General features: G+C 43.9%; 1 protein-coding gene across 4 annotated transcripts in view; it reads right to left on the reverse strand.

Annotated features, from left to right (window-relative positions):
* Nucleotides 1–13,425, reverse strand: part of atp2b3b (ATPase plasma membrane Ca2+ transporting 3b) — a 49,917-nt gene extending 36,492 nt beyond the window's left edge. For 2 of the 4 annotated variants that reach the window (XM_034591956.1, XM_034591959.1), the window contains exons 1-5: nt 13,100–13,425; nt 7,024–7,843; nt 3,373–3,570; nt 1,291–1,548; nt 12–137 (exon numbers count right to left, since the gene is read on the reverse strand). In XM_034591956.1, coding sequence (XP_034447847.1) covers nt 12–137; nt 1,291–1,548; nt 3,373–3,570; nt 7,024–7,267 — 826 coding nt within the window. In that variant the 5' untranslated portion in view covers nt 7,268–7,843; nt 13,100–13,425. Of the gene's footprint in view, nt 1–11; nt 138–1,290; nt 1,549–3,372; nt 3,571–7,023; nt 7,844–13,091 lie in introns of all 4 variants that reach the window. The other 2 variants (XM_034591957.1, XM_034591958.1) reach the window with 2 other exon arrangements.
* Nucleotides 13,426–15,030: the final 1,605 nt, after the last annotated feature.

Here is a 15,030-nt window from a genome sequence, read left to right on the forward strand (position 1 = left end):
AGAAAACCAACCTGAGAGCAGCATGGGGTCCTTATCCACACACTTGCGTACGTGGTCGGACTCTCCTGTCAGAGAGCTCTCATCTATCTTCAGGTCGTTGCCTTGGATCAGGATACCATCAGCTGGTAGCAGGTCCCCTGAACACAGATGTGCACAGATCAGAGTTTGATTCACCTCCTAGTTTATGTCCTTTTAGGTTAAGTACGAAATGGTACATGGACTGCATTTATATTAGTACTCATCAGGTTACATCAATGCATGGGTTACTAACAAGGTGATTTATGTATCTTTTGGACATTTTAAGTAAAACAGTACATAGCACCACATTTTACAAGGAGAAAAGCAGTACTGGTAAACCAGGAATGGCCAACAGTTCCGGAAATTTGATTATTATCACAGAAGACATATGCTAAATATGAAAAAAGCATATACTAGGAGATAAGCATATTTTAGAATGAAGACTGGGTTGTGTGTAACTTTACTAAATGCACAGTATACAGTATAAACTAATTACAGTATATCTTTTTTGTTTAATACACAGACAAATTAAAATTCAAAACCTGTGACTTTAGCTAGCAACTCAGTGTAAGTTGATGTCATTTTTACATTTCATTTGTAAAAAAAACAACTAATAAACAGTTAGGCCCTTAAAATAAATGATATATTACTAATGATTATCAGCATCAACAGTAATATTGTTTATTTGTTGCAGATATTCAGAGAAATGAGAAGTGTGCAGGTTTACCCACTCATCTTTCAGATAAGTTATCAAACGTAAGATGGAAAACAACCAATCTGGGATGCAAATGTACGCAATAAAAACCAACACCACAAAAGAATCTGAACAGTGGCACTTAGCTCAAAAGAAATATTTTTACCAATTTAAGAAAAGTATCGATCATTGTGTTGGTGGTCACAAAAAAATCAACATATGGACATTGAGAAGAGTAAAAATAAGTCTAAATTGTAGCAGGTCAGAAGACGTCAGCTAAGTAGGTGGTCCTTCATATGTGGCCCAGGTCAGATTTCACACAGTAAAGTATAAAGAACATGTCTTTACCTGGTCTCCTGCTCTTGGTCTTATTGTCTCATTGAACAAATTGTGTACATATTACTTAGCCCAAGGTCACCAACTGTACTGAAGCTTTGGGTTGTCCCTGACTGTCTAATGCCTAAGAAGTAACAGGCATGTGATGTAATACAAAAAATAAAAATGGATAAATTGATGGAAAAATATTTCTGAAGTTGCTCCTTTTTTTATATAATAAACATTTGCAATGGTCTCCTTACCGTATTTGACCTGGGCCATGTCCCCCACCACCATGTCAGCCACCGGGATCTGTATGACATTTCCTTTCCGCACGACGGTGAACTTCTGCTCTTGCTCGATCCGACTCTGCAGACCGCGGAACTGCTTTTCTTTGGACCAGTCATTGAACGCCGTCACCAGGACGACGCACACAACAGACAGCAGGATGGCTGCACCCTCTATCCAGCCAGCGTCAGCCTCGCCTTCATCCTCTGCACCCCCTGACCCTTCCCCACATGCTGGAGAGTGGGAGGACAGGGGGAGATTTAGATTTAGATATTTTATGGAGTACATGGCAAGAGACACAATATCACAACTGAAGCAAATAGTATTATATCTGCCTGAAGTAGCAGCTGGATGTAAGATGGAAATACAAATGAAAGAAAACACAAAACCCATCTCTGATCCAAATATTAAACCACCCAGCATTTAACCTGACAGATGATGATATTATTCTCTGTCTACAGTGGGTCATTTATGTAGATATCTCCTAACAAACAACGAGTTTGTGTTTATCATCATACACTACGCTCTTGTTTAAGCACTGTGTGGCATCAGAGAGAGCTTCAGGGTTCCATATTTCCCCTTTCCTTCCACTGAGCCCACTTCCTCCCCATCATGACCTCTCACTGTGTTGAGCAGACTCAGAAAGCTGATGGCAACAAGTCGCTAATGTCTTTCAACTTTTATCTCACTGGCTTGCGTCTGTGTATTTGTTTCTTTATGATTTTGTGCATTTCTGTCCTATAACAGTGAAACCGATAAAAGGGATTGGATCATTACCAAGCAGATCTTTCTGATTTAGTCTCACAACAACAACATGAATGAGACAAAGTATATGTGAGTGTTTCTTCTCTGTCTTGGCTCTCCTGCCCTGAGGTGTCAAAGGTGAGATTACAGATATTTTCATGTATGACTTGCTAGGTCGTCAACAACATATCTGGATCTCTACCAGAGGGATGCTCCACCAGTCTGCCAAAAGATATTCATGCATTTGGTGTTTTTATGACGGTGGGGCGGGAGGCTGTGTCTAACTTGTCAGTCCAAAATCTCCCGTAGTTCAACTGGGTTGAAATCTGGTGACTGCGAAAGGCCACCGTTTTTTATATATATAAATACATAATATAATATAATATGTATTTATTCATCAAACCATTCAGTGACCCCTCTTGGATAAGGGCACCGTTTCTCTGTCACTTCTTCTGTCACAAAATTTCCAGGTTTTTCCTTTCATTTGTTTTCATTGCTATCTTTAAATCAATACTCTCTGACTTTAAAAAAAAGAAATAACTTTGTAACAAATAAAAATAGTTACATCCGTTCAATGCATTAAGGGGTTTTGCTGCTGCAAACTTCTGATGGATCTCTTGATTTGGTCATTGCCTTTATGACTCTTCTTTACTCGCTACTGTTATACTATGTTTCATCATTTACCGTTAACCTCATGTTGCCATATTAAAAGATGATTAACAGTAAAACCCTCCCTCAATCAAATGCACCGAGGTTTTACCTCTATACCCTTATTTAATCTGGTATGACGAGGATGTAGAGTGGGTTGTCCACTAACCAGAGGGTTGTAGGTTTGATCCCTCTCCCCCATCCTGCATCCCACAATGTCCTTGGATAAGATACTGAACCCAAATGGCAAAACTGTTAAGTGCTTTGAGTGGTCATCAAGAAAAGCTCTAAATAAATACAGACCATTTACCAAATATATATTGCTGTGTATCTGAGATAAGTTACTAATCAGTTTGATCAAATTATCTTAGCTCAAGGTCCAGAATTTGGTCAAAATCAAGGATCTTGTCTTGTTCTATGAATTGTCTAAGGACATTTCCTCTCTTCCTACAATCTTAACTTCCACTATGTCTTATTCCTGCTCCCCTCTTTCACCACCATACTTGATGATTGGACGATACTTCATGCTGCTGATGATTTGTCTTTCTCCTCACCTCTCTTTGTCTCTCCCTTTCTTTTCCCCTCCCTCTCTCATCTCCACATCCAGATCTGGCCCTTAAACACCCTCCCAAATAACCTCCCCCTCCCCCTCACACCATCCTCACATTCGCTATCCCTTCCGGGAGGCTGGTAGAGAGAGAGGCCGAGGGAGATGATGGCGGCGGCCTCCAAGATGATGAGCGTGACGTCCTGTAAGGCCTCCCACACAAGCTCCAAGAAAGTCTTGGCCTTTTTCGGCGGGATGAAGTTTTGGCCGTACGCTTGGTGCCGACGCTCCATGTCCGCCGGGTCCCCGCTGAGACCTGAGTGACATAGAGCGAGGTTGAGACAGAGAGAAAAACAAAGGTTAGCAAATTTCTTTATGTTAAACATTATCACAGAAAACAAATCTGCACACACGGTCACACATTCATAAAGTGAGTCACCGAGTTATGCAGGTGTATTTAAATTTAGTCGACACACACTGCTACACACATGCAAAATCAAGATTCACACCCAAACAAAAACTAAAATCCACAAGACAAACTTTTTGCAAACTAGAAAAATGTTTTAAAACACATCAGTCAAATCAATTAGTTAAAATTATCATCAACTAACTCCTCAGAACCTCCTCCCTCTCATTTCCATCTTTGCTGCAACATCTCCATCCTCACCCACTTCTCCCATTCAACCTCACCCCTAAGTGATTCAGTTTCCATGGTGACCAGGATAGCAGGTCCAGGGCTTCCTGTCTCTAACAGGTTTCTGCCCAGCAACAGGTGATGTCATTCTTTAAGTGTAATAGGTTTGAGGGAGAGCTCTTTTTTTCATTTTTTTGTGATTGGCTGTTAGGGAGGAGGGATGACAATTTGTACACTGCGGTTGGCCATGATTGGTGACTATCTTTGCGTCAGCTGTGTGTGTGTTTGTGTGCAAGTGTGTTTGTGCGTGTGTGACATCCTGGTCCAATTTGCTTGCTGCAAGGAGTCATACGTAGCTCCCAGTGGTGCCGAAGAGTTGTGTAGCAATATGACGCTCAACAGGGTTCATGCCAAGACAGGGCAGAGAGAGACAGAGAGAGAGAGCAAACAGGTGACCTTATGCTGAGTAATCATAGTGAGCTCTCCCCCCGCTTTCATCAGTCCATCTCTCTCTCTCCCTCCCTTCTTTCTCATCCACTCATCTTTTCATCCATTCTATCCTTCCTCCTCTTCCTCTCCCACAGCCTCTTGGGTCTCTCTCTTTTTCTTTTTCTCCCTCTCTCAATCTCCCCTTGATGTGTCCTTGACAATGCGGCAAGCTGTTCTAGCGTTCCCTCCTCACCCCCCTCTCCCCTCCTCCCCCATCACCACACACACACACTTTCTCTCGCTCCCTTATTCTCATTCTCTCACTGCTCAATGTGGATATAATGGTCTCATACTGCAGTGCTGGGGTATCCATATCTGTTTGTGTGTGTGCGTGTGTGTAAGCGAGAAAAAGAGAGAGCGAGAGAGATCCCACTCTGTATTGGTTCAACCGCCACTCCGGTCTGTGTATCATATTACAGACCTTGTTCAACATCAATTGCGTCATAATGTATATGCATATGGTACAATTACACTGGTTTGTGTATCTATTTGTGTAGTACCGTCGAGAACTATAACAGAATTGCCCATTTCATGTTGCTCCTCTGGGATTAGTTTTATTGCCGACGTACTAGGAAGAGGCAGCAGCTCTTCGTGCTGCTGTCAAACGCCTCAGATGCGGAGCAGAAATGATCTCAAGCTGTGAGTTCGGAACGATCAGTCACAAGTTTGAGCGGTGTTTTGAGTAATGACCTTCGAGTTCTACAAGGTGGGAAACATCTTTCTTCTCCTGCGTTTGCACTCTGACTGGTTTGTCAACGCCACAAGACACCGTATGTCATTTGTGAAAGTCAGCACAGCGCAGGAGAAGTGTGTGTGGGGGGGCAGCGTTTATGTGTGTTGCCAAGTGTGCTTTGTCGGGACAACTGCAGATACATGATCGTGTGTGTGTGTTGTTGGGACCTGCTGCACTGATTCCTGACCAGCTCACAGTGTCAAATTAGCAACACTCAACACAGACTTACTGTAACTCAACACCCACCAACTCTCTCACCTTTCTCCATCTCTCGCTCTCTCTCTCTCTCTCCTCTCGCTCACACACACACACAAGATACACACACACTCCTCTCTCTCCATTCACCCATCTTTCCTCTTCACCATCTCCATCTCGCAGCTCTCAGTCATCTCTCTCTCTCTTGCAGACTTTCCCAGCCAACTTCTCTCCGATGTTGTGTTGCTAGGTTACAAACTAGTTGAAAGAGTGGGCGTAGTGTGGTACCACACCCCTGTTAGAACACACAAGTGTTCACATGCACAAGCACACACTAAAGACACAGACAGCCACATTCTACCCTTAGCAGTCATCACAAATCTTTGATTTGTATAATTATATAAACTTGTTATTTAGTGTGTGTGTGTGTGTGTGTGTGTGAGAGAAAAAGAGTGTGTTTGAGTTTTGATGCAAAAGGTATCAATTAAATGTCAATATAATTCCATAAATGTATTTATTATTATTATTATTATTATTATTATTATTCATAATAGTGATTATAATAATAATTACTTTTTCATCATTACATTGCAGCTCTGGTTATTATTTGCAATTTATCATTCAAATTTATTAAAATATTTAGATTAGTTGACTAATTGATTAATTGATAATCAAATCGCAATTTGTATTGATAACTGCTAAATGATTTTAGGTGTTTGTCAGGCAAAAAGTTTAACATTTGCTGCTTCCAAACACAAAGAGACACACACACACACACACACTTGTATAATATAATAAAAAAATGGTTGCAGTCCTGTGCCTGAACCCAAAATTACAGACACTGCGTCTGTAACCATTGCGGCTGTGCCACTCAGCTTATAGTCAATCCTTGTGCACTTTTACTCCATTTATCCATTTATTGATTTACTCAGTCAGCTTTCCATCCATTCATCCACTATAATCCCCTCATATAATCATCAATCAATTTATCCACCCATGTTCTCCATGCATCCAACTCCAACTCCAACACCAAAGCCTGTGATGCACTTCATTCTGCTTCCTTCTGTGAGCGACAGTGAAGTTGATGCATTTTTTAAATCTCAGTCTACTTTTGTATAAAAAATGCATTTGTTGTCAAGTCAGTTGGTGTCAACTTTTGTGAACAAAACATTTCATCAGTGTTAAATGGGTTATAGTCCAACGACTGGTGAACACATGTAATCGCTTTCATTCACCTGAGCCTAATGGTGATGGCGTAGAGGAGAAAATAATTACTTGAACACAGTCTGCAGTAACAGCACATGCACAGAGAAGTTTTTGTGTGACTCTAACGTAATCCATCCATTCACTCCTTCATTCAGCCAATCTCAGTGTGCGCATTCATTTCTGCTAAACCCTCTCCATTCATCCAATCAACAAATGCATCCAGCAAGCCAGCAATCTCTTCACCCATTCATGTGTCAACTCATCCACCCATCCATTCCTCCATTAATCTATTTATACATCTGTATTCTCACCCATTCATCTATCAAGCCAGTAGCCATCTACTCATCCATAATTCATTCATTCATCCATCCTTCCCTCTCTCTCTCTCCCTCTCTCTCTCTCTCTCTCTCTCTCTCTCTCTCTCTCTCTCTCTCTCTCTCTCTCTCTCTCTCTCTCTCTCTATCTGCTCTTTACCCATTCAACCATTCGTCCACACGTTCATGCCTGCTCACCGTCAGTGGTGTTGGACTGTAGTCTCTGGCAGAGTCCGTCTGTGTCTCCGTAGCTGTCCTGGATCTTCACCAGGGCTTCGCCCCCTCTGAGCTCCATCAGCTCCCTGAGCTCCTGCACCGTGACCCCAAAGTCTCCCCCTGCTTGACTGCCATCTGCCCTTCCTCCTCCTGCGCCCCGACTCCCTTTAGGATAAAACTCCACTGCGCTGTTTGCCATTTCACCCATCGTGGCTGTTGTTGACATGTCAGTAAGGGTTTCTTCTGTTTTGGTCCTCCTTTCTCTCCGTAATCTGTCCTCAACTCAGTTCCACTTCCGTTTGGTTGGTGGAGGGGTGTTCATGTGCTCAACAGTCAGACTCTTGGTTCTGCCTTGATGTCCTACTTTAAAATGTGCATCTACAAGGATACACCTAAACTCCTTTAAATTGTATTTAACGGTAATGAAGGAGCGTTGGTTGTTTATTTCTGACTCCTCACTAGCTTGTCCTAACCTCCCACTGCTCCTTTAATTCTCCATAACAGGAGGAGGAGGAGGGTGAGGGGGATGAAGGACAGCGAGCCGGGGCACCTCAGAAGCGTGATGTCTGAAAGAATCCAGCTTTCTTTTCCTGAGTCTCCTCTGCAACTTTCTTCGTTTCTGTCCCCCTCCCTCCAGGGTCACGGCCAGTCCATGGACAAACGGACAGGCTGACAGACTTACAGACAACGATGAGGGGTGATGGATGAATGGAGAGAGGGGTGAGCGAGGCAGAGGCGACTGATGACTCAGAGACAGTAAGTGGATCCAGTTGAGAGGTAGCTACTGCTGCACCACCAGGACCTAAGAGAATGCAAGGAAGAGATAAAACATTACCACTCTGCTCTATTGATCTTGCTCACTGTCATTACATCAAATCATTTCTGAGATACAGACAAGGCTGAAACTAGATTCACATGTGAAATTAACATTAATTCATTGGTCCTGACCTAAATAAATAACAAAGAGGAACACAATTCAAGAACGCCATCAAGTTAAAAAATTGGTACAAACATGATACATCTAACATCTATAGATGTAAGATCATTATTGTTATAACCATAGTCCTGTTAGCACACTTAAATGTCTAGTTATGTAAAAACACTTGTCTCACTTCACATGTGATGTTTAAAACCTGCTCTAATTGACCTTTTGACCACTGGGGGGCAATAAACAAAATATTCACATTTAACTTCCTTAAGTGGATATGGTTAACATGTTAGCAAACAGTAGCCTATTTACACATTCAGTTGACGATGACCAATATTAGCATTCATATAGAGCTGTGTTTTTGGTTAAGTGACAAATATAAGTCTAATATTCACTCTAATATCTAGCAAGGAAAATATCGAGCTCTTTAGATACTAAATGCCCCACTACGTTCGCCAGCTCGTCAATAGCAGCATCTGTTTGTGTAGGTTGCATTTATTTTTTAATTTAAGGGTTTTTGCCGAAACATTTAGCCTGTTCCATTTGCAAACAGCAGCAATAAAAGCAGTGCGATTAAACAGCAAAGTTGCAGGATGTAAAACCCAAATTATTGAATTAAAAGACAAAGGGGAAATACAAAGTTTATCATTTTCCATTAGGCACACTAATCTTATTCAAATCCATGGTTAGTTGGGGTGTAATGATTCTCCTGATTTCGATTCAGACCTTTTTTTTTGTTTTCTTTGTTTGTTGTACAAAAATGTTCCAAGACTACAGACGACTTGAATGTGCCTGGGGTGTCTGCAATCTCAGGGTTATTATCCATTCAGCTAATTGAACTAGCCTTAATTTAACGGCAGGTGTGATCACTCGATTGTGATTGGACCAAAACAGTCACATGACAAACATCATTAGAAAATAACGAAATAAGTTTTAATGTGTACATACTCATCTTGCCCTTAAAATAGTTTTATGATTTACATTTGTCTATTGATACGGTGGATGTTTCTAACATGGTTTTGGTGATTATCACAGCTTTAAACGTTTACATGTTCTGGAAACAATTTTGAGGATTCTATTACACTAAATCTGTTTTCAGCGAGTTCCAGGGATAAAACAATCTTCTGAATGTTACTTTTTCTCTCATCCACTGAGAGTTAAACATAAGCATGGTGGTATGAGGAGGAAAACATTTCTCATCTCATATTAACTTCACTTTCATTACATCACCACCTTCCTTGAGTAAACTATTGCAGTAGCATATCAGTTAGCCTTATCAAGAAAACCAATACTGACAGAAACCGACAATGTAATGGTACCTCTCTGAGCAGACTTCCCCACCGTGCCCATTAGGTTCGACTGAAGACACTATACTGTAGTTTTGAACAACAGTTACTCAAACATGAGTAAATAGTGCTTTCGTGGGTGCTTTCAACTGTGGATTGTACACATTTGGTCCGCCAGTATTTGGAGCAGCAGCATGGGACAGAGTCAAAATAAAATACAGTCTTGTGTTCATGGTAATGCAGGAAGTTTAAAAGAGTTTTGGACAATGATGGCGCTCAGACGACTAAGATGTATCAGGCCATAATTCAATTTCAATTTTAATTTTATTTGTATAGTGTGAATTCACAACATACATTATTTAAAGGTACTTTACATTGTAATGTTGAGATCTTACAAAATTATACAGACACCCAACAGTTGCCACAATGAGCAAGCACTTTGGTGACTGTGGGGAAAATAATAATAATAATAATTGTTTGTCAGATCTGGATCCTGCAGCTCTGGAGTCTGCAGACACAACATACAATAGTTGTTTGTTCACTGTCTTTTTTGGGGATTTGTTGATAATAATAATAATAATATATATTACCAGTCGGCTCCTTTAAGTGAACTCTGTCGATGTTACTGTAAACCATGTACAGCAGAACATCTACAAAGATAAAACCGACACCACGCCAGGACATATCCACCTTCCTTGAAGGTGCGAGTGATTCACAGTGATTTAGTTTGTTCAGTCCAATCCGAAGCTTCCTGAACTGAGCTGAAAAACTGTTCTCAGTCAATGAATTCATATTTCAGCCTTTCACTGGAGCTGATTTAATTCAAATAAATCGGACACAGTAAGCGCTAAGTGCGGCCTATAGTGGAACTGCAACTTGCTTTTTTGAGCCACTCTGGCTGAGACAAGCATCATCCCACATGAGCAATTAGCACTGGCTGTAACTAAAAACTCTCAGCATCACAGATGACACAACATATTCTGATTTCCCTATCAGGGTATTTTACATAAGGATGAGCATAAAAAAAACACGGAACTGGAGCTCATCATTAATTCCTTTTCTCCTCTCTCCTCGCCGCTCTCCCTCAGCTCCCTCAGCTCCCTCTGCCTCTTGCATCTTCTCCCTCCCTGTTTCCTCTCTGCCCTGCATGCCTCTATCCTGACTGAGAGTGTTAGTTTATGACTGAGTCACCCTGCTCGGCCTTTGAAGCTCCCTCTCGCTCGCCATCTTTTCTTATTCGCCTTCTCTTCCATCTATTCATCTGTCTATCTACAGTATATAGGTTTACAGTCAGTTTTTGTTGTCTTGTCTTGTGGTATCTCATCGCTTGTTATTATTTTACCTCCCCCCCCACCACCCCCTCTCTCTCCGGACCCCTTCATTTTGTTGCTCTCCCTGTCTATCTGCTTCCTGCTACTGCAATCATTTATTTACTCCGCCAGTCGCGCATTTTCTTCCCAGCCCGGTCTCTTACTCACTGATTCTGTCTTATTTTATAACACTCACACAAGAAATAGCTCTTCTGTTCAGCCTTCCAACTACTGCAACTAACTCTGAGCATGTCTCTCTGTTTGGTGCAGAGCTTTCATGAGGACGGTGCACATGTGTATATATGTGTGCCCATGTGAGCCTACATTACATAAAATGAACAAAAAAAGAAAAAGACTTTGTTACTCAATTTGTTACGCATTCCTAACTCTTACACACACTCACTTATACAGTGCACTTTAGCCACAGGATGCAGCAGGCATCATGAAGGTACAGTAAACACACAAAGACACTAACACTCATGCCCAGAGACATCAGATGATCTCTGTAATGACACACACACACACACAAATGTGTCATACACCATCGCTCTTTCAAAATGAGAGAGTAAGAGAGTGAGTGAGAGGGGGCTGTCCTGGCTGAAAATGTGTTTGAACATGAAAAGAGTCAGACAAAAGGTCACCACAACCATCAGCGGTCTGCCCATTTATCCTGAATGTTAGCCCTGCTCCTCTGCACACATCCCTCAGAGGGTCGGAGCAATTAGAATTTTTTTATAAGGGAAAGTGGCCACTCTTTTCCCGAGGGCGTTTTGTCTTTATCACAGCAGCAAGAAGGTTGAGAGGAGCACAGAGTGGGGAAGACACAGGAGAGAAGCTCCTCACGGGATTTGATTCTAGGCCAGCAGGGCTGCGTACGCTTTGTGACTCTGTGTATGTGTGTGTGTGTGTGTGTGTGTGTGTGTGTGTGTGTGTGTGTGTGTGTGTGTGTGTGTGTGTGTGTGTGTGTGGGTGTGTGTGGGTGGGTGTGTGCTGGATGGGGCAACCCAGGCCACAAATGCACAAATCTGAGCACATGTGACAACACAAGCATGTGTGCACTTGTGTTCCTGCCAGCACTTCTTGTGCACATACTTGTCATGCTAGGTGAGTGTATTCACATTACTGTCCTCTCTCTCTCTCTCTCTCTCTCTCTCTCTCTCTCTCTCTCTCTCTCTCTCTCTCTCTCTGTATGTTGTGTGTGTGAGTGTGTGTGTATATGATTGTCAGTATTTCATCTCCCTGCCTACAATGGCCGGCCTGCTGTCCACCTGTGCAGCTGTAGTCCTACTTCCTGACAGACAACTGAAGGGTCACCTCTGGCGGGGCGCTTGTATCTGGGCCGCTGCCTGCCGTCTGGCTTGGCGCCAGGCACACACTTCTGTATTGCCCAGTGGGAATAGCACACTTAGAATTCAACACAGTCAGTGGCTGGAGCCATTAGAAGGTGGGCTGCCAACAGGGCAGGATATCTGCATTACTGTTAGAGCACATTAAAGCAGCTGGACGAGGCTGAAGAAGATGATGATGGCAAAAGTTAGAGAGAGTGTGTTTGTGGGAGAGAGAAAGATAGAAAGAAAGAGTACATGAACTGCTATCCACCTCCAACAAACACACACTCACATACATACACACACAAACACACACAAACAAACACACAGATTTCAACTGGCAATTGCAACAGCAAGACTGTGCACTTCTGTGCAGGAATGGCGTCGTGCAACAGTGTTGCCCACACAAAACGACCTTTCCTGGTCACCTTCAGACGTGCCTGAGCCTCATCCCTCTGTTCACCAGCACATATATGGCAGCAGGAAGAACTTCTGATTCAAGCTGACAGGATACTGCAGGCCGACCAAAATGCAAGGAGAGTGAGTGTGTGGGTGCGTGTGAGTGTGTGTCGCCTATGGTGCGCCACTTGCCAACCCTATGTCCCTCCGCAAGGTTACCGGCCTGGCCACCGCCGGCCCGCTCTGCCCCCTTCATACCCAGCCTGCACCGGGTGAGTTGTGAAGGTGCCTCCGGCCGGAGATCGTTACCGGATCAGACCGGCACCCCCGCAGCTCCGCGCTGCAGGTGCGACAAACAACGCAACTGACCCACAATAGCCTGTAGCCCGGTACACACGAGGGCCGGGGAACCAAGAGGAGAACAGCGCATGGTGCTCGGTGAAAATGTTGCAGCCCGTCATCAACCGACACAGGACATAGAGGATGGATGGATATGTATCATTAGCTTTACCCACGCGCATGAGCACATTCACGCACACACACACACACACTCCCTCACAATGCCATTACGCTGTTTGCCAGGGTATTATGGTATGCCCTACAGTATAGGCTACTATCAGAGCATTGAGGGGCCTGTGGAGAGAGATGCCACATCAGGCCTGCTCCATCCTGCAGCTCCATCACTAACCTTCACACTGTCCATGAAGCTCTGCGCGAGCGACACATCTGCCCTCAGAAAAACGGCGCTCGAGCGCCCGGGGTAAATAAGAGTCACGCACGCGTGCACGCACGGACTCACCGACTCACCGTGCAGGCCGAGCTCAAGGACATCAGCATCAGCTCGCGGGCGGGGAGGCAGAATCCCCGTTAATCTGCGTGTGCGTGGAGCGGAGAATGTCCCGGACCGGATGAGAGGACACAGCGGGGGAGCGGGGCTGCGGCAGCTCCGGGAGCCTGGAGTCCGAAGGAGGGGAAGAGATGAAAGACGACGACGGTACTGATGAATATTCCGCTCCGCGCGGTCACCTGACAGCTGGTCGGCGGAGTTCTGCGGCGGTGGAGGAGAGAGAGAGAGAGAGAGAGAGAGAGAGAGAGAGAGAGAGAGAGAGAGAGAGAGAGAGAGAGAGAGAGAGCGAGAGAGAGAGAGAGAGAGAGACCGAGAGCGAGAGAGAGAGAGAGAGGGAGAGAGAGAGGATGCGCCGGGGTTTAAACACCTCCGTGGAGGGAGGGGGGGGGGACACTCCGTGCGTCTGGACCAGGGCTAGCTGCCGGCGGCGGTGAGAGCTGCTAATGTGACTTAACTCGGTTCACTGTTAAGGGCAGTGGAAGAAAGAGAGAAGAAAGAAAGAGGAGAAGCTCATGCGACATCTTTGGAGGAGGAGGAGGAGGAGGAGAGCCCGCGCGCACAGGAGCTCGGTCGCAGCATCCGCGAGAGGAATCATGCAGGGGGGGGGCTCTATACGTCACCCCCCACCCTCCGCCACCTACTCTGCTGCGTGATGACGACATGACACTCACACCGCAGACGTACGTTGTGAAGGATCTCTCCAGATTTTTAGATACGACTGCAGTGCCCGTTCTACACATGTCTGCTTGTCATGTCCTGTTCTCTGGCTGATGCTCTGGAGCTACTTCAGAATGACTCCCTGTCATTAGGGAGTCCTCCTCTAACAGTTCTTCAATACACTGTCACTTTGTGTGCAGAGCCTTTTAGAAACCGTCTATGGTGCAGAGTGAAGTCAGAAAACTTTGTGTTCATCCTACCTGGGTTATCTGCAGTGAAGATTTCTCAGTCAATGTTTTACATTAAATGAAACTGAAACGTATTACTCTTCCTGACACCGCAATGATTTTAACCCAAGGTTTGACCAAGTTGCCAGTTACAATACACGTGTGTTTGTATATGTGCAAGATATGCATTCAACATACAGACAGACAGACAGATTTGTGGAATTAGTAGGTCGATAACATCAGTTGTTGAAGAGACCTCATCCAACTTTCAAAGAACATTCATTCAAAAGGCTTCCACCACTGTAGAGCCAATTCCCTCCCATTTGTAAAAACACAATAAAATGCAACTTTATTTAACACAGAACAAACAATCGGAAAAAATCCTTGTAGCACTAATGGTATGTCCGTGACGTTTATTTAAATTTGTCTGAGAAAGTTAACCTCTTATGTATATGATCTATGCATTCAATTGCTTCTATCCATCAATTTTCCTCCACTTATTTGAAGTCAAGTTGCGATGGCAGCCGGCTAACCAGGATCTTCCAGACATCCCTCTCCCCAGCAATGCTCACCAGCTCCTCCTGAGGAATCGCAAGTCGTTCCTTGGAGTTCTGCATCTAACCTTGGGTCTCCTTCCATTTGTATTCAACCTGTAATGGCCCATTCAGATCCTCAATATACAGACTAGATGCTCATCAGACCATCTGAAGTAGTTTGTCTCCTGGTCCAGCAGAGGGCGATCACTATCAGCTTGACCCATTGCATGCCCTCTTAACCTATCAGTTAAGTAAGTCAGTCAGTGATGTTGGGTTGAAAATGGACGACGCAAGCAAGAAAAGTCATCCTATGCTGACGATCATGACACCAGAGCATCTAAGAGGCGACATGTGGAAATATTTTGGATTCTACATCGTATATGGCAAAGTAACAATCCAAGGTGAGGCTGCTTGTTGTCTTTGTACCACTCAACTTCCTTATAACAAACCTGTTGGCTCACCTGTTAGCAG

Source organism: Hippoglossus hippoglossus, chromosome 7, assembly GCF_009819705.1.
Source record: "Hippoglossus hippoglossus isolate fHipHip1 chromosome 7, fHipHip1.pri, whole genome shotgun sequence".
Taxonomy (NCBI): Eukaryota; Metazoa; Chordata; class Actinopteri; order Pleuronectiformes; family Pleuronectidae; genus Hippoglossus; species Hippoglossus hippoglossus.